The sequence below is a fragment of the Manis pentadactyla genome, chromosome 19 (genome assembly GCF_030020395.1).
Source record: "Manis pentadactyla isolate mManPen7 chromosome 19, mManPen7.hap1, whole genome shotgun sequence".
Lineage (NCBI taxonomy): Eukaryota > Metazoa > Chordata > Mammalia > Pholidota > Manidae > Manis > Manis pentadactyla.
The window spans coordinates 6,538,656-6,562,352 of NC_080037.1; the positions used below are offsets into that span (position 1 = coordinate 6,538,656).

General features: G+C 37.2%; 1 protein-coding gene across 3 annotated transcripts in view; it reads right to left on the reverse strand.

Moving 5' to 3' along the window:
* ATF6 (activating transcription factor 6) overlaps positions 1-23,697 on the reverse strand; it is a 196,023-nt gene that overhangs the window by 162,128 nt on the left and 10,198 nt on the right. For all 3 annotated transcript variants that reach the window (XM_036922831.2, XM_036922830.2, XM_036922829.2), the window contains exons 3-7: positions 21,442-21,529; positions 19,396-19,502; positions 13,128-13,254; positions 12,055-12,258; positions 7,211-7,431 (exon numbers count right to left, since the gene is read on the reverse strand). In XM_036922831.2, coding sequence (XP_036778726.2) covers positions 7,211-7,431; positions 12,055-12,258; positions 13,128-13,254; positions 19,396-19,502; positions 21,442-21,529 — 747 coding nt within the window. The remainder of the gene's footprint in view (positions 1-7,210; positions 7,432-12,054; positions 12,259-13,127; positions 13,255-19,395; positions 19,503-21,441; positions 21,530-23,697) is intronic.

Genomic DNA, 23,697 nt, shown 5'->3' on the forward strand with positions numbered 1-23,697 from the left:
TACCAAAACTGTATTAGAAAAGAGCTGAATTCTTTAAAAGTGTTAAGACAAAGACTGTGGAAATGTTCCAGATTAAAAGAAGCTAAAGAGACATGACAACTAAATGCAGTATCTGGCCCCTAGATTGGATCCTAGATTGGAGGGGAAAAAAATCCAGTGAAAGGTACGTCAACTGACAAAACTGCAATATTAACAGTTGATTAAAGTATTTTATAAATGTAAATCTAGCGAGTTGATAACTGTACTGTGGGTATGTAAGAGAATATCCCTATTCTGAGGAAATACACACTTAAACATTTAGGGGTAAAGGACTGGGAGGTAATCTAAAACAGTTCAGGAAAAAAATGTGTATGTGTAGGTGTGCAGGTGGATGGACAGACAGGCAGATAAAGAACTAATAAAGCAAATGCAGTAAAATGCTAACAACAGGTGAATCTGGGTATGTGGGTATTCTTTGTGTTATTTTTGTTTTTGTAACTTATTAAAACTTGAAGTTATTACCATAAACCTAATATACATATATATACACACACACAGGGCTATACACATAATGGCAGGGAATTATTAAGAAAGATGTAAAGATACTTTCCAGAACTTATAATGAAGGATGGTATGAACCACAGAAAATTTTAATCACAACATTTTAAATCCTAGATTATTATTCTTTAACTAGTTTTAACCAGTCAAAAGTTCTTTTCTATTAACAATTAATATTCTTTCACATACTTTTAAAACTGTAATCTTTTGGAGGGCATATTCCTTCAAAAATATATAGCCATTGATACTTTCATTGAAAAAATTTGCCACTCCCCTTTGTGAATTATCTATTCACATATTTTGGTCATTAACTTGGATTTTCTCACTAATTTATAAGTACTCCTTATCTATTAAAAATGGTCTTTAAAAACCTATGAAAACTTGAACACAAATGTTCAAAGCAGCTTTATTCATAACAGCCAAAAGTAGAAACCACCCAAATGTCCATTAACTGATGAATAGATAATTCAAAATTTGGTATGTCCAAACAATGGAGTATTTTTGGCCATAAAACGGAGTAAGTACTGATACATGTTACAATATGGATTTTCAAAAACATTATGCTAAATGAAAGAAGTCATACACAAAAGATGACATCATGTTTAATGTTGTTGACATGCAGTGCCCAGAACAGACAATTCCACACAGACAAAAAGTCTATATGTGGTTTCCAGGGGCTGAGCAGAAGAGGGGAATGAAGAATAGCTGCTAATGCGTATAGAATTTCTTTCTAAGGTGATGAATATGTTCTGGAATTAGACAGCAGTGATGGAAGCATAAGTCTGTAAATATACTGAAAAATCACTAAATTTTAAAAGGATTTTAAAAGGATGAACTCTATGGTATGTGAATTTCATCTCAATGAAAATATGTAAAAGAATAGAAAGACTACATAGGAAGCTACAGATTCTCTCAGACAAATGCACATGCACACAAAGTGATACAAAATATTATTTGAGGAAAGGGGTAAGATGGGGAAAAGGGGAAATGTTTATAGAAACACTGGATGTCCATGGGCTCCCACTGAGAAGCCTTGTGAGCAGCACTCTCATACCCTGAACGTGGAAGAAGATATCAGAACTATCCCTATGGAGGGCCATTTGGTAGTACCTACCTAAATATAAAAGTACCTTCCTTCCAACTCTCGGGATTTCTCCTACAGGAGAAACTAGCACATGAACAAAACGAAGTAAGTACCAAGTTATTCAATGGAGAAATACTGATAAAGAAAAAAACTGCAAAAATCTTACATAATTACTAATTATGGCACTGCTATGAAACAGACCACCGGGCAGTTATGAAAAGAGTAAGAAACTTTTTGCGTAGTGATACAGAAAGATCTCTAAGATACTGAGAAAAGCAAGGTGCAGGACAGCAGGCATAGTCTGTTACCATTTCTGTAAAACAGATAAATAGGTAAAACTATAAATATGTATTAATGAACTGTCTCAGGAAGAATGCACAAAAAGCTACTAATGATGACTGCTCCTGGGCAGGGGAACCCAGTTGCGAGAAAGCATCTGGGGCATGGGAGGACTGTCCCCTTAGAATTAGTCTCCAAGGACAGGAAGCAGGAAGGGAGATCAGAGCAAGGAGAGAGGAACATTTAATTATTTATTAGGATATAAACCAGCATCCTTTAAAAATAATTATTCACCTTATCAAGATGCTAAACTCAAAAACATAGATTAGGGAATGCTTAGGTTGCCAACAACATAAACCCAGCCTAACGTAATATGTCAGGAAAGAAAAAAGAAGAAACATACCCCCTTCTGCTCACTTCCCTTTCCAAAGCTCCTGTAACCACAAATGAAATTATTTGCCAAAGTCTTTACTCAAAGTAAATTTTGAGAAGCCCCAAACCTTCATCTAAAGAGAAACTGCAAGTATTTGAACAAAGCTTGTTTTTCTTTTATTTTGCAGTCCCTGGTAGCAGTAAAGCCAAGAAGCAGTCAGCACCGAAGTAATTTTCTAATAAAATCTGGGTAGCTTTTGAGATTTTCAAATCCTTCCTGTTGAATTTGTTCTGATGGATTCCTCTACTTCACAGCCTAAAGAAATAAAATGATTTCGAGGTCTCTGTTGTTGAAGAATTTAGTTACTAAAAAGTATCTATTCATGGTTTATCTTCTTAGGTCTAAGCTAGCCACCATTTGGGAACACTCAGCTCACACTCTGACCCAACAGAGGACCTACTTTTGGGCGTTACAGATAAAACAAGCAGCTTACGTGCCTGTAAGAGGTTAGGTTTTTTTTCTGAACTAGAACACAGGCACTCTCCATGTTTCTAAGAGTTTCTCTGCATTGCTTTGAATTGTAAACAGATTATTTTAGATTTGTATTTTTCTTGCAAGATACTCCTCTAGAAGTCTTTTGTGAGTCATGCTATTATCCATCTTCCTGGGTAGACCAAGAAAACAAGGCCCTGGCGACTCTCTACCAAGGCCATTTCTTGGTGCTGTATGTTGAGAGATGAGGGAATGTCTCCGTCTGGACAATGAGGAAACTTGTTTACTGCCTGCTGTAAACATAGTAGATTCCCAAAGCTGAGCATCCATCCACTGCAATAAAGGAACACTGTGTGTGCGGCATCCATGCTCACAACACTAACTCTACCTGAAATCTTGAACTTAAACTGTGTAACACTGTCTCCAAAGAAAAGAAATACAAAGTTCCATTTGGTATGCCAGGGTGATCCCCTTCATACCATTTCTAACACCTGCAGGCCAGTGGGAAGAGATTCCCCCCTGCACCTGGCTTTCCTGGTGGCTAATGACACAGGGCAGGGACTCCCAAAGGCCAGGGACTGGGGTGAAGGAGTCACGGTCACTATGCAAATTAGAAACAGGGTGCCAAGTAATCAAGGGTTTGGAAGATACTCAGTGGGGTGAGCAGGCTAAGAGGAAGACCCGGGGCATTCTGTCAGTATGGCCGGCACCCCTTCATCAGCCTCCCATCTGATGTTATTTCTAGTTCTGCCCTAGGTCCCGGTCATTTTCTTCCCACTGTTCCCACAGACTGACTGAGGTTTAAGGGTTTCTGCTCCACCCTGGCTCACTGTGGAAGATGTAGAATGTAGTTTCACCACTTTTTCCCCCCTGATGTTTCACCCCATTAACCAAAACAATGTAACTCCACAGCCTTAAGACCAGGGCCATAATGTTTCCTAACTTCATGGAAGTGTGATGGGTAGTGGAAGTGGAAGTACAGACTGAAACAGAATGCTTGTCTTTACTTATTTCAAGTAAAGAAACATCAGTCTGTCCTATCTTCTAGCCAAGCCACTCAGTTTTGCCTGGCAACACTCAACGGCCCTTTAAAGAAAGATAAGCATGAAGGCAACGTTGTAGTTCCAAGACTGCCATTTACTAAGAAACTGTAAGGGAATTTCCACACTGAAATGAGAGACCGGGTTCATTTTTTCCATCAGGATCAGAGCCAAAAGGCAACCATATTTCTTGAAAACTTAGGTGAGGTTTCCAAGAGTTTAACAGAACAGATTTACCAGCAAAAGGCAGGAAGACTGAGATTATAATTTGAACCAGGCGAACTGTTTCATAACATAAAATGTGGCACTTAATGCAGTTTACAGAATATGGTATGCTAAAACCGTTACTTATGGCAGCAGCAGGCCTCTACAGAGTGGAACTAGTCAGCAAAAGAACAACAAAGGGAGGGAAAAAGAAGACACATCAGCATTAGAAAACCACAAAAGATTGATATACTTCTTTCTTTTTTTTTCTAACAATGTTTTTCACCACACTTTTGGTTTAAAAGCACAGAAGGTGACATGACATCTTTTTCGTTTGGGCCATTCTGAGTCAGAAATTTATTATCCTAATTGAAATGTATCCTAATTTAAGAAGACTCAAGTCTAACAAACATGCACTACTAAGGTCAACCAAGTCACGAACACAGCAGGCTATATGAGGAGATCAAAGTTTTCTGCGGCTACTGGAACAGATTTACTTTGGGTTCCTGAGTGGCTTGGCTAGCTGATAGGACAGACTGATGTTTCTTCACTTGAAATAAACATTAAGTCAAAACCACAACCAGAAAACTCATACTGAAAAGGCTTGGCTCACTTCCTGATGTTCTAGCCGAGGAAAAATCAGCACAGAAACTTGGATGCAGGTTGACTAGAGAATCTATTCTCATCTTCTTCAGGTCTTGCAACCAGACACGGAGTATTTAAACCTTTCCTTTGCAATCTGTCACCTCTAAATTTTGAGTAAGAATGCTAGCTAATAAATATTGTCCCAAAGAAGAGAAAAATGATGGCTCAATTCTTTTCCATCTCACATATGCCCCAGTTCCTCAATGTTGACTGAGATTTCATCAGTTAATTATTCACCAAATTTACAGAGCACTCCTAAGAGTGCAAAAGCAGAACATGGTCTTTTCACACCAGAGAACTTTTATAAAGGACGTCTGGTTAAAAAGGCCAACAAGTAAGTAATTGAAATGCTTTAGAGATTACAAAACAGGTCAGGAGCATACAATGATGACTGCCAACAATAAGATGCTCTTTATTTAGACAGTAAGCCTTGAAGAAAAAAGGAGAAAAAAAACTCCTCCTCTGGATTTTAAATATAATCTCTATATCTTAGGATTAGAAGAAGAACTTTCAATAATTTACCTGTACCTGCTGAGTCCTCTGGAATAACCAAGAACAATTATCTTGTTTTCCACATGAAACCTTCATTTCCTAGAAGATATCTCCTGTTCTAGTTTCTCTGCTTATCCACTTATCTTCTTCAGTTCACTGAATCACCCCAACCCTTAAACCATTCCTCTGCCTACGTGGTTTCCAGACTTCCTTCCCGTCCCGGCTGGGTTCCTCTGAACTGTGCCATGATCAGACGTTCTAAGTCTGAGAATGCAGACTAAGATTATGTTAGTATCTTTACAACTCTGACTATTGTTAGTCTATATTTTTTAAGTTCTAATAAGTTTTTACCTTTTCTCATATCTAAAATATTTCATAATAAATATCCTAAATGTCCTGACATATTTTACATAGACAACTTTGAATATTTTCTGTTAGTTCCATTTGGGAGTATTACAAAATAAACATTCAAATTCCTGAAGACTATTAGAAGAAATTTTAGGGGATCGTTAAAAAAGTCCTCTTTCATCAATGCTTATACTTCTTAGTGTCCTATGAAAAACACAGTCTCTTTTTATTGACTGTACAACTTTTTAATTGAAAGTATCATGGAATATTCTTGGATTTTGGTTATTATTGTTCATTTACTTATTGTGGAAATTTTTCATACACCAAAACGAGAGAAATATTACACACCCAAATTCAATGATTATCAACATCTTGCCAATCTTGTTTCCTCTATCCTGTGCCCATCACCTCCCCAGAGTATTTTAAAGCAAATTCCAGCACCGTATCATTTCATCTCTGACTGAAACACATACTATGTGTTAGTGCCCATTATGCCACAAGCACTGTGTTTATCTTTTCTAGTCCTCAAAATAAATTAGCACAATAGTCAAGCTTTATCTTCTACTATCCATGTCTGTTCTCATACTACACTGATTTTCTTCCTTCAGATGTTGGCATGCACTGTTTTAAAAGCCTATATAAACTATGAGAATTATTGTAAAACTTCAATGTCCTACTTTCACTAGGTAATATTCCTTTGTAATGGTTTTACAACATTGCTGAGTGATATTACTTGGTTGTATTTAGGCAACAGTGGAGTAATTTCACAGCTAAATGTTTTAGACTACTGACTACTAGTTAATAAATTATGGTAGATCAGACAGTAGTCTGATGAACAACCTGACTGACTCACAGGATTTTAAAAGTACTTTGCAATACCTAAACAAAATGTAAAGTAGCAGTATTAACAACCAATAATATCCACCTTTATTTTAAAGGAAACATATTGGGTTTACTTTACCAACCATAATTTTAGAGAATCCACTGTTGGATTATTTGACTTTAACTTCCACTAAACTTTAAGCCCATGAAGTTCAATTATTGTTTAATAAGTAACACTGGGTATTCTGTATCACTTTTAAAGGAAGCAAGGGCTATAACTGACTTTAGTGAGCGACAGATTTTAGGAAACTTTGTGATTCATAAATTACAAAAATCCCTACAGAACAGGCTAGAAAATTTGAAGCTTTACAAAGATGGGAAAGTACCAAATGATCTTTAAGAGCCAGAATTCCTAAGAACAGCAAGTCACCATAATGCAGCGGTGGAAGCCCTTTAATAAGTCAGGAGAGCAGCTAAATATAAACCCTGACTAACAAGTTGTCTACAGACTCTCATCTGGGGAGTTGACACAACGTTCTGATCAGGAAACCTGAGAGAATCCTGTCAAACACCAGTGTACGACCGGGTTGAGGGAGGGGCTTGAAGAACGTGATGAGAGAGTTCTACAGGAGGGGCAGAGGAAGGGACGCACACGTCACTTTTCGTCAAACCACTTCAGACTTTTTAAAACCTTTTCCCTTAGATTCTAACATAAAAAGCCTGACTGTTATTTTCCACCAAAGACTGGATGTACAATTTCAGCACATTCTTTTATTTCATGCACTATAATAAACTATAAAAACACAAATACAAGGCGACAAGAGAAAAGGGTGTTTTGTTTTGTTTTTGTGTTTTAAATCAGGTACTAATAAAGCACTAAGTTTCAAAACTTACATCTGAACCTACACTTCTCACGGTACTTTGTAGGACAGGTTTAGTCACAGCAAGTTTTCCATTTGCCAGGCTGCTCGCCACTGGAGATGGTACTATGTTCACCACGTGGTTAGGTAGCTGTGTGGCTCCCCCTGCGACGGCGAGGACGGGCCGGGGCGAGGGCAGAACTGCAGGTGCCTGGAGCTGCACCACAGGAGGCGGAGAGAGCACTATGGTCTGACCTACAGCAGAGAAAAAGGAAAAGGCATCAGAGGGCACGTGCCCACTGTGGCAGGGGAGCTGCCTGACGTTCTGGTCTCTTCTGCAGGTGTAATAGGTGGTATCACACTGACGCACCTGAGACCACCGATGAAGACCGAGAGCAGCTGCACCCATGCTGGCTTCTGTTGCTTTGGTGTTGCTGCATGTTTAAGGAAACCAATTAAATTCCTTCCCTCTGAAGTTATCATTAACAATGTATTTCCATTCTTTTATTCTTCACTATATGCCTATCAAATTTGCTAAGTTATTCATAGATTTCTCTTAGTATTAACCTCTGAGATTTAATAGTGCTCAAAGGATTTTTCATATTATAAATAACAAACCATTTATACTAAACACAGGGAACCATATATTTTAAGTTAAAGTGGACCTAGAAAATAAACACAACACCAAAAATATATGAACAAGAGATTCAGCAACTCAATACTTGGAAGAACAGGGAGCTACAAATACCAAAAGTGTTAAAACCATTTGAGGTGAATTCTTAGCCAAGAGGCACAGAAAACATAAATCTGTAATTTAAAATCATCTGGAGATACCAACTCCCCGACCCCAAATAGCCTCCCATCTTTTCTTGATCTTCACATTTAACATTATTTCAAAATTATGCTAATCTGAGGAGAATTAGTATTATTAACCTAAAGAAGATTCAACCAACTCATAACACTGGCCTATTAAAACTTTTACTTCCCTACTGAGTGTTTCCTTTCAGATCTGACCACTTTTATACGGTGCTGAAAGCCTCGCCTAACATCCACGGCTGCTTGAGCCTGCCCAGCAAAATAAAGGTGCTACGGTAACTGGCAACTAAAATTTCTTATGTATTTATAGTTCTTCATTAAGGAAAAAAAAGCACTGTACTTTCAGACAGTGTAACATGACCCATAAAAAACTGAGCTCAGATATCAAAGGATCAAGGAAAACTAAAACTCACAATAATGTTTCAGAACACCTGTTAAGAACATCTGTCTTAGCTTAAAAAAAAAAATCACTTCTGTAAAATCAGTCTTTATTTCAGATGGCCTCAAAAAAGCATACTAAAAGAATTCAGTAGCATTTTATCCCAGATAAATTAGCAAATTAGTAAGGAAGACTTAAATATAATTTCAAAAATTTGCCATATATACAATTTACTTGGGTGTAAATGATTACATTTTTATCTTCTCATTTCCCACTGGAATAACTTCTTTTATGACATACAAACTATAAAATGGCAAAATGACTCATAAGTAGATATAAATACGCAAGTAAAAATAAGTAATAAAATAAACAGCATATGACCACATGTTAGGTTTTTTAAAAACACGTATTAAGAAATTATAGTCAATCTGGTACTATAAAAAGACATACTCATCATAATGTAAAACTTAAACCAAGGGTTCCCACCCTGAAAATAAGTAGTATTTTTTAATATAAAAAAATATCATGTCACCCAAGATGATCATGGTTATCCTTTCAGATTCTGCAGATTGAGAAAAATACATGAAAAGAGAAGATATTAAGAATTTAGTAATGATTTTTAATGAATTTGTTGTTTGTACAGAAGTATAGCCACAAAAATGAAAAACAGCAGTATAAAGATACATGAAACAATCATTTATTCAGTCTACAGAACACGCTTGCCACAAGTAAGGGTTTTCAGACACCTTGCGAAATGCCCGGATTCTCACTCCTACCACCCACACCCCAAGGTCCAGCCTACAGGTTGAGAATCACTGACTCAAACCATTACTTTGAAGAGAGCATTATTGGGAACAGTGTTCTGCATCTTCTGAGTTCAAAAATTACAATAAAAAGACCCCCCCAAAATTAAACACTGCTCAAAGCATTTTGGGACTATATAAATTTGTTAACTCCCCAATTAGACAAAATTCTTAAGATCAAGGACCACATCTCAGGGTTTTCTTAAAGGTGGTATTAGCGACTTAATTACATACAGCTGAGCCAGACCACGTGGCCTCACGGTCTGACTACCTCTCGCAGGCAGAATGACCTGGGGCAAGTTATTCCACCTCTGCCCGCCATTTCAAGGATTTGCACTTACCATCTACCCCAAAAGCCCAAAACAGGCTACTTTCCTCTCTAACCAGCCCCCTTCCACACCATCCAATTACCAAGCCCTATGACTCAACACTTTTTAACATCTCTGCTCTCTACCCTGGCGCTCCATTTTCACTGACATTCCAGACTTTCATCATCTCTCACCCACACTACTTCTAACAGTCTTAACAGATGTACAGGACTTAGATGTAGAAGTTAGCAGAAGTTGTTTCCAAGAGGGAGAATGGTACGAGCCAAGAAACTAGGAAAAACGAGAATTCAAGGGACAATGGCCAATAGTTGGGCTAGAAGAAGTTTACAGAAAAGAGTGAATTATAATGGAAAGTTCGAAACCAAAACTGGAGCCAAACCAGGATGGGTTTTACATTCCAGGCTAGAGAATTTGAACTTAACCTTACTTCTTTTTTTAATGTTTAGTAAAATTATTGGTAAAATATTTACTACTGATACCAGTGATTAGCTATAAAAATTCCTCTTGTATTTTCTTTCTTCCTCCCCCTCCATTCTTAAACAATTGGAAGACATACACTTAAATCTGTATAACAATACACCTCTCTAGATTGTACTATAAAAACAGACAAATGCTTGGAGCTGGAGGGTATTATGCTCAGTGAAATAAGCCAGGCGGAGAAAGACAAGTACCAAATGATTTCACTCATATGTAAGAACAAAGAAAAACTGAAGGAACAAGACAGCAGCAGAATCACAGAACCCAAGAATGGACTAACGGTCACCAAAGGGAAAGGGACTGGGGAGGATGGGTGGGAAGGGAGGGATAAGGGTGGGGAAGAAGAAAGGGGGCCTTACGATTAGCATGTATAGTGGGGGGGGCCACGGGGAGGGCTGTGCAACACAGAGAAGACAAGTAGTGATTCTACAGCATCTTACTACGCTGATGGACAGTGACTGTAATGGGGTTTGTGGGGGGGAATTGGTGAAGGGGGGACCCTAGTAAACATAATGTTCTTCATGTAATTGTAGATTAATGATAACCAAAAAAAAAACAGACAAGTGCTTTATGCTCCCCAAAATAAGTTCTGTCTTCAGATAATGGGAGAGCAGTGAAGTTCTTTGTAACGTATGATTCAGGTTTCTGAAACTGATAAACTACTCAGAAAAGAACAGTTTGTTCTGGCTTCTATCATTCAAATGCACCCAATGGTCTGCTAAGAGCAAATTCTTAGGATATTCCTTGCTTTAAACTGTAGTCATATTAATGTCAAACTTTTGCTTATTATATGTTTGAATAGCTTAGGGAACCACAATGAGGTCTTGCACAAGTTCAAGACACAGACAGACCCTTTTGAGATCCTGATGAAAGTTTGGGAGACGATCTGTAGAAAAATCCACATACAAGCACATGCTAAATTTTGCATTTTATTTCAAGGAGTTCATGAACATTCAACATCCACTCACAGACCACAAGAACACCCATTCTACAAGACTGCTATCTTTCATGTGAAAAAAGGCAGCAGTTTTGACCCTGTACCACGAAGACAGGTATTTCACATTTGGGTATTTGGTAGGGATTGACTGATGGATTCTCACTGATCCATCCACTCTCTCACCTAATTTTTCTTTTTATCCATGTCATCATATTTTCTATGACCATGAGATAGAAGAAGGTAACAGAGCACCTGGAAATCAAACTTACGGCCTTGCTCTCACTAAAACCATGCTCCAGAGCAATGAGGTGACAATCCATAGCCAGAAATAGATGCGTAAAAGCAAATGTGACACTGGCGTTTATTTGCAACCCCGTGCCCTATTAACACCTAGTCCTACTTGATGCCAACAAGCTAAATCCAGGGGAAGAATGCTGTACACAGGTGTACACGTCAGTATGAGCACAACGTTGAGTATCCACCTGAGAGATCACTATGTGTAAGGGATTCCTGTATCTGAACAGTACCAAATCCTCAAACCTGAACTTTCAATTCTCAACTTCTTGTAGAATCAAGTATGTGAGGCCATCTGGTGGATAAAATATAGCAACACTCACATTCTTAATTAGCTAATGACAGAGTTCAGGTCTCTTCCTAAACCTATTCCAGATCACGTTTACTAATCACACTGCCTCCACAGAGATTAAGAACCTGAATCTATTGGCAAAATATACCTAAAAGACCTGAAATGGACCGTGTTACTTTAAATACTAATGTCTTCTTAAAAATAAAAAAGGTCACAGACACAGAAATCTCAGAATAAAATGGTACCAAGAAAGTTTCCCAGATTTTCTTCTTCACTACAAATAGTTAAATAAAACCACAAGACTTACAGACAGTTGTTTCCATAATTAAAACTGTAAGAAAAAAAAACTGTCAGATGTAATTGATCTGGACACCTATCTCCTTTGTTAGGACAGGAACCACATATTAGTCATCTCTGTGATTTCCTCAAAACCAAGGACAATTTCTGATACACACCATGTGCTCAGGAATTATAACTTGTATTAAAACAAATCCTGTAACACAAGCCTTAGATCTGATTAAACATACACGGCCTTAGATTCCATCAGGTACCTTTAGTGGATGCAGGATGTATACTGACAATTGGCTGCTGCTTTGCCAATGGCATGAGTGTTGGTAGAGTCTGAATAATGATGGTTTTTGCTGGGACGCTGGGGTTTGTTTGAGCCTTGGGTGCTGCTGGAAGTAATAAAGGCTTGGGCTGAATCGAAGGTTTGGAATTCATGTGAATTTTTTTCTTTGGAGTCATTCCATTTTCTGGAGAAAGACCAAACCACATATCAATTTGAAGGCAATTAAGCAAATCCTAGAAAAACAGATTCTATTGTATACCTTTCTCTACACATTATCTTGACTCTGAGTAACTATTTTTAACTGGAGTTTAAGTATACTTTAATGGATGGAAGAAAAGTCCTTTATCTGACGTCTTCCTTTTTAAAATTAATATGTAACTGATATATAACATAACTGTTTCAGGTGTACAACATAATTAGTTTCAGGTGTACAACATAATGATTCAGTATTTGTATCACATTTGCATCACAAATGATCACCATAAACCACCTAGTTAACATTCATCATACACAGTTACAAGATGTATTTTTGTGATGAGAACTTTTAAGATCTACTCTTTTAGAAACTTTCAAGTATGTAATACAGTATTATTTACAATAGTCACCATGCTGTACATTACATCTCCACTACTTATTTATTTTGTAATTGGAATGACACCTTCCTCTTTGACCAAGCTGCCACTTTGGGAAGGGGGTACATAAATGGGTGGAGCAGAAGAGAGACCATCATTGAATAAAGCCTAGAGATTAAGAAGGTAACAAATGTCACGGCCAAATGGCCCTTACATTTAGTGTCTTTAACTGAAACTGAATTATCTCCTGAAGATGATGGGACTTAAGTCTATTTTAAAGATCTTTCACCTACAAAGACAAAGAGAATCAAAAAGAGATTTCCTCCCTTTCCCCTCTACGTTAGTCATCCATAATTAACAAAATAGGTCCACTAAAAACAAGCCAGCTTAACAGACATGTACTTCAGTGTTTTCTTTTGAGAAATGGAACTTAAGCTCAGTCTACAATAGAAATAACAGAAGTTAGGAGACAGAGTCATACCAGTTTTGCTCCTAGGACCAATGACAGGCTTGTCTTCTTTTAGTGGCTCTGCTGAGGAGGGACTGTTGGCGCCGTCACCATATAAGGAAAGAGGAGACATCTGAGAAGAAGACAGATCCAAGTCCTCCTGTAGCAAAATGAAGCACAAATTCATGCAGAAGATACAATCCTTGAGCAGAAAATCGCTTAGAAAAAGAGGCAAGAACCATACATAAACAGAAACACTTGAAGACAACTTCAAGACAAAGGTGTAATGTATTAGAAACTTTACCTATATATTAAGATATATACATATATATCAATATATATAATGTTGATAAGTCAACATTATCCACCAACACTAAAGGCAAAATAACTCAAAATACAGTGTCTATGTCATCCTCTTACATTAAAGATATGAATCACCAATTGCTTCTACATTTCCTCCCACAAACTTTGTATTTTACTTGGTTCCTACTCAAACAATAATTTAGTAAAATGCTACAGTTAAAATGCCAATATCCTTTCCCTACAATCTCTTATTCAGTCTTATAAGAATCTCAAAAGTAAATAATTCTTAATATTTTTAACCTTTTCTAGTTATTAACAGTGACTTTGTCCTAAATGTTTTGAAAGAAAAACACCAAAAGGAACAGGGCTATATTATTTAATTAGTGAACTGGTAATACACAGATGTATAAAGACAATATTAATATTACTCAGTAGGATGTATCTCATTTTGTTAAAGAAACTTAACATAGGATAAAAGTAGCAGTTCTGTTCTAAGTGAAAAAGATGATATATATATAACAAAGGGACAGGCATAATTTTACATCAGACCATCTTCAAAATAACCTGTGAGATTATTACGAGAAAATTTAGGATAATACTTGTTTACTCAAGCATGACATACAACTCCTTTAGTCAAAAAACCCAGGAGCCATAAAGTAAGAAGGAACAGATTTGAACAAGTATTAATTAAAATTATTTTACAATGAAGACCATGTACAAAGCTAAAAGATACATATTGGAAGAAAATATTTGCTAAAAATGGACAAAGGACAGGAACAGATATTTCACTAAAAAGGAAATGCAAATGGTAGCCACAGGCAAATTTAAAACAAAATCTTCTTTTTTAAACAGATAAGAAAAAAATTAAAATGACCTGGAGAGACCATGGGTGAAATGATCACTCTCGGTCATGCTGGTGAGAATGAAAGTTGCTTCATTCATTCGTGCTTAGTAGCTACTCAGCATGAGCTTTAAGCTGGGCTTTATGAATCTTACAGAATATATTACACTCAGAAGAAACCCAAGGGTACAAGATAACAACACAGAAAAAGTCTTCTTCGTGGGAGACAATTAAGCCTCAGATGCTTAAAAGGTATTGATAAAATTCAGCAACTGTTCCTCATAAAAGTCCTAGAAAATAAGGATTAGCGATATTTCCTTAATATTAAAAGAAAAGAAAGCTATTCACAATTATCAGCCAAAGTCATACTTGATGGTGAAATACCAACAGCATTACCATTAAAGTCAAGATGAAAAATGATTTCTTTTACTGTAATTCTAATGAATACAATAATACTAAAAAATGAAATACAAGGGGTAAATATTAAATGGAAGAGACAGAAACACCTTAGTTTGCAAGGTGATGCTGTCTACTTGGAACACATACCAGAATCAACTGAAAAAATATTTCACTATGAAAATTCTGTATTAATCATCACAAAATATAATGAAAGTATTTCCACAATAACAATGATAAAGTACATAGGAATTAGTTTCCTATAGAATGTGCAGGACCTATATGAAGAAAACTATAAAAGTGAGAGGAAGTATAAAAGAAAATCTGAGTAAACAGAGACATAGGGTATTCTTTAATAGAATGATTATAAAAGTAATACATCAGGAAAATTGGTTCACTTCAATAGAGAAATTTAAAACTAGATCCCTACCTAACACCACACATTAAGGTAGACTCTAAAAGTATTAAGAAATCTAAATGTGAAAGGTAAGCTATATAGTTGATAGAAGAAAACACAAGAGAGTACCTTCGTGGCCTACAAGCAGAGAAAGATTTCTTAATAACAACTTCAAAAATAAGCCAAAAAGGCAAAGGAAAAAAAGATGAGTCCAATAAACTCAAATTAAGAATTTCTACTCAATAAACACTACAAAGTTAGTAGATAATAAAATGGAAAAAAATATATGCAGTGTCTAAACCCAACATGAGTTTAGTATCTCAAATATACAAGAATTCTTGCAAATTTATACAAAAAAGACAACTTAGTAGAAAAAGTGGCAAAAGACAGGAACAAACAACTTTTGAAGAAAAAAAAATCCAAAGCCAAAAAGCTAAAAGGCATGTAAAAAAACAGTGAAAATAATCAGTAACCAAAATACAAATTAAAACAAACAAAATTCACACCATCTGGCAAAAATTAGAAAGCCAGGTAATACCAAGCATGAGCAGAGAAGAGAAGCTGCAAGATCCTCAAACAAGGCTGAATGGACTGCAGACTAGTACGGCTGTCGTGGAAAAGCAGTACGTCAGATGAGGCACCCGCACGCCACTACCCAGCAATCCCACTCCTGGGCGTACACTCCACAGGAATTCTCACACAGAACCATAATGGACATTTTTGACGATGTTCATTGTGGTATATAAAACACAGTGAACATATACTTAAAGTGTCAGGCAGTTTAATATAATAGACTGATGTATACAGATCCATATGATTTGATCTTAAAAACACTGTGCTGATTTTTAAAAGTCACAAATCCAAAGAGATCTAATAAAACACCATTTACATAAATTTAAAATACACAAAATTGAAATCAGTTGAGAAAAAGGTGAATTTTTAAATAAATGGTACTGAAACAATCCTTTGACAGTCTTTGGGGAAACAAAAAACTGGATTTGTATCACATATCACACACCTGGATAATTTCAAATGGATCCAGAGATCTATTAAAAATGAAACCTTATGAAAATGTGTGTTAACAATCACTTAGAAATGATTCCTTTCTGAAAATGTGACGCTAAAGCCACTAGATGGCAGGGCAAGACAAGCACCCATGCAGAGAGGCAACCTGGTGGAGTACCACCAGCAGTTAGGGAGGGTGTGCACACAGGGGTGGGAGGGCACCCTGGCGTGGGGATCGGGGCAGGGTGATGAGGGCATCCACACTGGGTCAGCCAGATGTAGGGAGTGAAAGCCCAAAGCCCAGTGGAGATCTGTTAAAAGAACACAGGAGTCAGTGTGGAGGAACTTGTACTGGCCAAATCCAGGACAACCTAAAAATCAGAGTAATTATAGTAATGGATTGTAACCTGTTGAATAAAATAGGACACCATGAATCCATACTGATATAAACAAATGACTGAAGTTAAAAGTTTGATGAGGAACCGGATATTTTTACATAGTTTTAAAGCACTTCCTCACAAAATACTTCTTTATGGCAAAGGGAGAAGAGCAACATCACAGTGGGATGGCCTGGCAGACACACCTTAATGAAGGGAACAACATGAGCCTCCTGGAAAGGACAAATGGAAATTGTGTGCCACCTCATCAAAAGTAAATGAGACTGACCCAGCATCCCTTCTGTGACACTCCTACCACCGATACAACACCTGAATCTAATCCTGGGAAACCTCAGGCAAACCCCATTGGCATTCTACAAAATAACTAGTCTTTAATCCCAAAAGTGACAAGGTCATGAAAGTCGAGGAAGAATGAACTATTCAAATGAAGATTAAATGGACAAGACAACCATACGCACTGCAGGATTCTTAACTAGAATCTGCTGCTGGCCTATAGGGGACCTTTGGGACAACCGGCATAATCTACATGGGAGTTGAGGATTAGATGACAATAATGTATTAAGATTTATTTCCTGACTTTTATGGCTGTGTTGTTACATATATAAGACATAACCTTGCTTGTAGAAGTAGACACTGAAGTGTTTGGGGGTGACGGGGTTTCAGTTGGCAACTTACTCTCAAATGGTTCAGCAAAAAAAGTTCTTTGTGGACCCATAGCAGTTCCGTAAGCTTAAGATTGTTCCAAACAAAAAATTAATGTAAGCAACAAAATAAGAATAAAAATATTATTAGCTCCTAGTGGTGAAAATTTGAGTGACAAAGAAAAGGAGCAATAAAAGATCAATAATTCAACTATGGAAAGAAGTAAGCCAGGAGAAAACAAACACTAGAAATAAAGCTTGAAGACAAATGACAAATTGGAGAAAAAATACTTGTAACTTACTTCACAAACTAAGGACTAATAATTCTAATATGTAATAATATACTTAAAAAGTTGAGAAAAAGACCAACACAAACCAATAAAAAAGTAGACAAAAATTTGAACAGAAAGTTCATAAAAAAGATGACAATGTAAAATACAAGTAGGCCTTACACATATGAGATATATGAAAAGATGTTCAACTGCACTTATAAATAAAAGAAATAGAAAATAAAACATGCTGTATAGTGATGATGGGAAAACTGGCCCTCTTACATACTATGCTGCTGGTCAGAATGCACAGCTGTACAACCCTCTGGAGGGAAATGTGGCAATAATCGGCAACTTTTCAACTGTATTTATCCTGTCCTCAGCAATCGCACTTCTAGGAATATGTATCCCAAAGATATCTTGGCAAAAACATTAAGCTTATTTACTGTAGGAGGCTGAAAAAAGTGAAGACAGCACTAATACTTCAATAAGAAAATCGTTGAAAAAAGAATGATATATCCACACAATGAAACACTGTGCAGCCATGAAATGAGAAAGATCCTATAGGCTGAAATTGGAGCTACCTACCTCCAGGCTGTACTGCTAAGCCTAACACGCAAGCTGCGGAACAGGTACTTCGTATGCTACCTAAGTGTAGAAAGGTTGGAAAGAAATGGATAGAAACCAGGCTTCTGGGAATATACCTTAGTATCTACCTTGAGTTCCAAAGTAAATTCAATTTTAAAAATTTAATCATTGGGAGAAATTAAGTCATTTGGTAAACTTTTCAATAACAGCAGCAGAGAAAAGCTTCACAGAGGAAGTAATTTTTGCACTGGGACTTTAAAGGATGAAAAAGAGATTTCTCAGGGAAGAAAAAAAAATCGGGCAATTTCAGGCAGAAGGAAGAGCATGTGCAAAAACCTAAAACTGTCAGAGCAGAGACCTCATTGCTCTTGTCCCACAGCTCTGGGAACAGTGCCCAGCACAGGCGCTGAAGCCGCAGAGAGCACAGGAGCTCTGAGGTCAGAACTCTCGCAGGGCAAAGGCTGAAGGGCGTGTGTGAAAGTGGGAAAGGAGAGAGGGGCACAAGACCAGACAGGGAAGCAGGACCAGATCGCGGGGGGCCCAGCACACTAGGAATGTGAATTTTGTCCCTGTGAGCGTTGGAAAGTCGTTACACGGACTAAGCAAAAGGCTGGTGCAATCAAATTTGTGATTTTGAAAGACTTGTTTTGAAGATTTCTCTGTTCAGAAAGGTCTGGGAAATTAGGAGGCAGATAAGTTAAAATCATACTGACTTGATTCATGCAAGATGATTGTAGCTTACAAGTGGCAGAGAAGATGAATCCTAGGGACATCAAGTGGACAGAATCATCAGAATTTCATAACTGAGTAGATGGGAGAGCCTGCTGGAATGAGGATACCTCAATTTACAGCAGATACAATGTACTAAAATACTAATTTAAATGTTTCCTCTTTTATTTTCTCCCTTTCCCTGTTCCCAAAAGTACCTAAGTTCTTTGGTACTTTCGTTTCCTGGCCTCAGAGCTTCTGGCTGGGTGGAGAGCAGAAGCCTTTTTAAGGAGCTACCAGACTTTTGTAAAAACCATGGCCCGTTCAAAAGGCAGAGCTAGGCACTCGTGACCTAAGGCAACCATTGTAGGTTTTGCGGCCAAGGAGTCACAAAAACAGACCATCTTATAGTCTTCTAGGACCTCAAAGAATGTATATTCAATTCTACTAGGGAGGAGAGAGGGTAGCAGGCTGGAAAAACAGTAAGCCAATAAACACAAAAATACTGGATGCTGGCAAAGTGCAACAAATGAAACAATGAAATTATGAAGGCAAGAACACGGGAAGGAGGGCACCACCCAGGAGACTGGCAGCTTTCTAGTTCCCCCAGGGCCGTTCGTGGAGACTCAGTTTCCTCAGGATTCAATGAGATAGTAAGGCTCATAGTAACACTTAATAAATGTCAACTGCCCCCACCGTGTACGTATTTTCCAGAGCACTACAACCAAAACCACTGGGAAGGACTGGCTACTTACAGGAACGTGCCGAGTTGAAGAACACGAGTCCACTGACTGAGGAGACGGCACTGAACAACTCGAGGAGGCTGGAGAAAGCGGCTGAGGTTCTGCCTTGACATCTTTAACTGAAAAACATGGAGTAAACATTTTTCCCACTGGATAATATAAACTCAGAAGAAATGAGTAAGAAAGAAGGTTAAATCTATTCTCAAAATTCAATCATATGGAAGCTAAGGTCACCAAAATACATTATCAGGTGAAAAGTCAAGATGCAGAAAACAGTGTATCCAGTGTGCTTCCATTTGTGTAATAAATTATGTGTGTATGTGTATATATCTACCCACAACTGCACTAGTTCTCTGGAAGAATAAACGTAAGAAATTGGTAAGATGGTTGTCTCCAGGGAGCAGAACTTGTTGGCTGAAAAACAAAGGCTGAATGAGACATTTTTCTACTCTAGGCTTTCTGTATCTTTTGAATGTTATACCAGATTCAAAAAATTATATAGATTCCCCCAAAATAATTTTTTTAAATATAAGAAACAGAAAAGAATTACTTTGTAAAAAATTTTTGACAATACAATTAGAACTCACAAAAAAGTTCACATCTTTTGAATGAGCAATTAACTTATAAAAATTTATTGAGCCAACTGTAGCTCAGGCAGTGTTCCTTAGTGTCAAATATGTAACTGAGTAGAAATGGGAGAGGGAATGCCTCTACAGCAGATGGTGTTTCCAAAGTCAGCTGAAAAATATCTACCATCCCTCATGATCTTCCATAAAAGGATCCTGCCACTTACCCGTCAAGAAGTAGCATCTGTTTTCCCTGTTTGAATCTAGGTGGGCTTATCACTCCTTCAATCAATTAAGTTTAAGAATAACGCTATGTGATGTGAATTCCAAGGCCCAGCCATTAGGCAATGCAGCTTCTACTCTGTGCACTGGAACAACTCACATTTGAGCCTCTGAAGTCTGACTCCCATGAGACTACGTGCTGTGAGGAAGCCAAGCTATCTAGAAAGGCCACGTATAGCTCACTAGCCAGCAGTCCTTGTCACCAAGTCATTCCAGACCAGGCATCAGACATGTAAATGAAAAAACCTTACACATCAAGGTACCCCAGCCTTCAGATCTTCCCAGCTGAGGTCTGGACATCATGGGTCAGGAATCTGGATTAAGGTGCACCAGGAATGGTGTAATAAATCTGGAGCATAATAAAATGGTTGTTGTCTTAAGCCACTAAGTTTTAGAGTTGTGTGTCACACAGCAACTTGCATAGCCCATATTCTATGAGGGAAGCCAGGCACTAAGCAGGATACATAAATATGTAAAAAAAAAAAGGGACTAGGCAGTGCAGGGGTCAAGAGGACTGCAATTTAGATGGGAGAATGTACTGATTATTTACCCACTGTCTCTTAGCCATAAATCCCCTTCCTGTAGTCTGTGATGCATATTATTTATACATGTCTCAGCTGGCTTCCTTTCAGGTCCTGACAGTAGGGGGTTCTAGAAGGATGCTGAAAGGGATAAGAAGGGGAGAAGGGACTTCATCATCCCCCCATCAGATCATCCCAGAAAGGATAATTTACTCCAGGTTCCAGCTTCTCCCAGCACACCCAAAACCTACCTCACTGAGCTGCATTAAAGATACTAGTGCCGGGTTGGTAATGCACTCAGAAGTATGTACATCAAATGCATGGGACCCTCCACACCAATCTCTTAGTTCTGCAAAGCCCAAGCTCCTTCCTTTCATTCCCTAAGTTCCACTTGGTTCTCAGACAGGTTTATCTCTTATAGAGATTTTACATATAATTCAAAATCAGTATTTCTGATACGAATTCCTCTTTCATTATGTAACTAAAACGTAACTATGAAATTCTTTATATTCACTTTGAAATCTATGTATGTATGTACTGCCATACCAGAAGTAGAATATACAGCCCCTGCAATTTTTAACCCATCAAAAGTAGCACAATACCCCTATCTAATTTTGATTATTACCAAACTACAAAATAAAATGGATCACAGATCCATTTAAAGTTTTTACCAAAGAAAAACATCATACCTGTACAGAATTGGTTGTTGATATCCCAAATGCCTGTCTCCCATGGCATTAAATCCAAACCAAAATCAAGATTATCAAAATTGTTTTCCTGTAGATTTCAAATCAGCAAAACAATTATTAGAAAAATAAAATATGTATACCTAGAAATCAAACTATCAGACACAATTTGTCATAACTAATATAATCATTGCTGTTAACCATCTTAGAAAAATAATTTTCTAAGTTGTTCAAATCATCTTGAGACTCCTTCTTGGTAAGCCTAGAGATAAACCAGTTCAGTTATTTGAAGCAGAGCAGTAACAGTGAGGAAGGAAGGAATGGATTCAACATCTCAAAGATTCAGATGGTCTCATTCTCTTCAGTAGGAACACACCATACAAGAGTCACACAATATATCTTTTCTCATAAGGAAGATACAGCAAAATTATTTTTTCCAATGCCATTAAGGAAAACAAGTCAAAGCAAAGGCCTATTTATAACATCATCTCTATATACAATGAAAAGAATATAGATGTATCCAAGACATGCAGAGATTGTAAAGAGACTTTAACTGAACCTTCAAATATACTACATGTATTACAATGGCTGTAAGGGAGAGATCCCTAGGACAAAGGGTAATTTTCTTCTTTTTTCTACTGTTCTGTACTTTTCAAATTTTTTTAAGTTTTTTAGTCCTAGAAGACAAAACTAAGTTTCTTAAATTTGGGTCAACAAACCTCTTAAAGGGACTTTTAGTTTCTTTTCATTTAGATGATACATTTTTTACTTAAATATAAGCAGATTTTGGGTTAACTGGATGACCATCTTACACAACATAGATAAATAAGGAACTGTTATTTGATTTTGGAGCCCTCATATGAGTTTGAGATCAAGACAGTACCAACTACTGCTATGTTAAGTGTCTGGGGTTACAGAGACAAGAACAGAAGTAAGCTTGATATATAAACAATTCAACAAAGTCAAAAGGCAGTCAATATTAACTTAACGTGATAATTCAATAGCAACAACAGAGAAAGTAAGCCTCAGGCAAAGAGTAAAGATTAATCTGGTAATTATTAACCATCATTTGGTAATAATTTCTAAAATATCATTCCAAAATGACTATTACGTGGTTTACTTTTATTGAGAATGTAAGAGAAGGAGAGAAGAGAAACTGTTTTCTCACCATACCATCCCTTCACTGAATTGGGACAAGTTATAAAAAGACAAGGTGTAGAAGTTCACATGAAAAAAATACTACTTAAATCATGAGAAAAAACACTTTTTAAATCAATTTCCTTTTCTTTTCCTCTTATTTGAATCTACACATCAAAAATTCAGCAGCCTTACATTTGCAGCAACCAAAAAAAGTCCTTAAACTTTCATAGGCTAAGTAAATTGAGCAATGAGGCTTGCCTGAGTACAATACATTTTAATATGCACAGTCATGACCTACTTCAAGGATGCTTCTCAGCGTTCAGCCAAAACAGTCAAGTACATTTTACAGCATAATAATTTTACCTGGTTAGGAAGTTAGCCCATTTTATGTAAATTGAAACATACTGGTACTCATATGCTCTGGCTCTTCAGTGACTTCTCATGGGAAACTCTACTACCATGTGAAAGAAGAATGACCATTTTAAAGTGAGAAAGAAACCATCTAATCCAATCCCTCCATCTTATACTAGAAAAACTAAGGAACTGAAAGACTGAGTGACTTGCATAAAGTAAGAGAGTGTTAGTTATAAAACCAAGACCACGTTTCCTTAAATCTTTCAAATTCACTAGACTATGTCTTGATGGTTTCAGGCTGTAGAGATTGTAAAAGAGCAGCAGTTGCAGTAAAATAAGCCAGGCAGAGAAAGACAAAGACCGTATGACTTCACTTATTTGTGGAATATAAAAACAAAGCAAAACAGAAGGAACAAAACAGCAGCAGACTCGTAGGCACTGAGAAGTGAGTGGTTACCAAGGAAAAGGGGTTGGGTCAGGTGGGTGGGAAGGACGAGGGGGATAAAAGGGCACAGAAATTCTCAATCATAATATACGTTGGTCACGGGGGGTGGAAGTGCAGCACGGAGAATAGTCAGTGGCTCTGTAACACCTTCCTATGTTGACAGACAGGAGCCGCACTAATGGCGGTGAGGATTTAACAATATGGCTAATTGCTGAACCACTGTGTTGTATTTGAAACCAATGTAAGACTGTATATCAATGATTCTTCAATAGAGTAGCAGTTACTTAGGCAACCATTATTAAAAGTCAATTTAATCAACA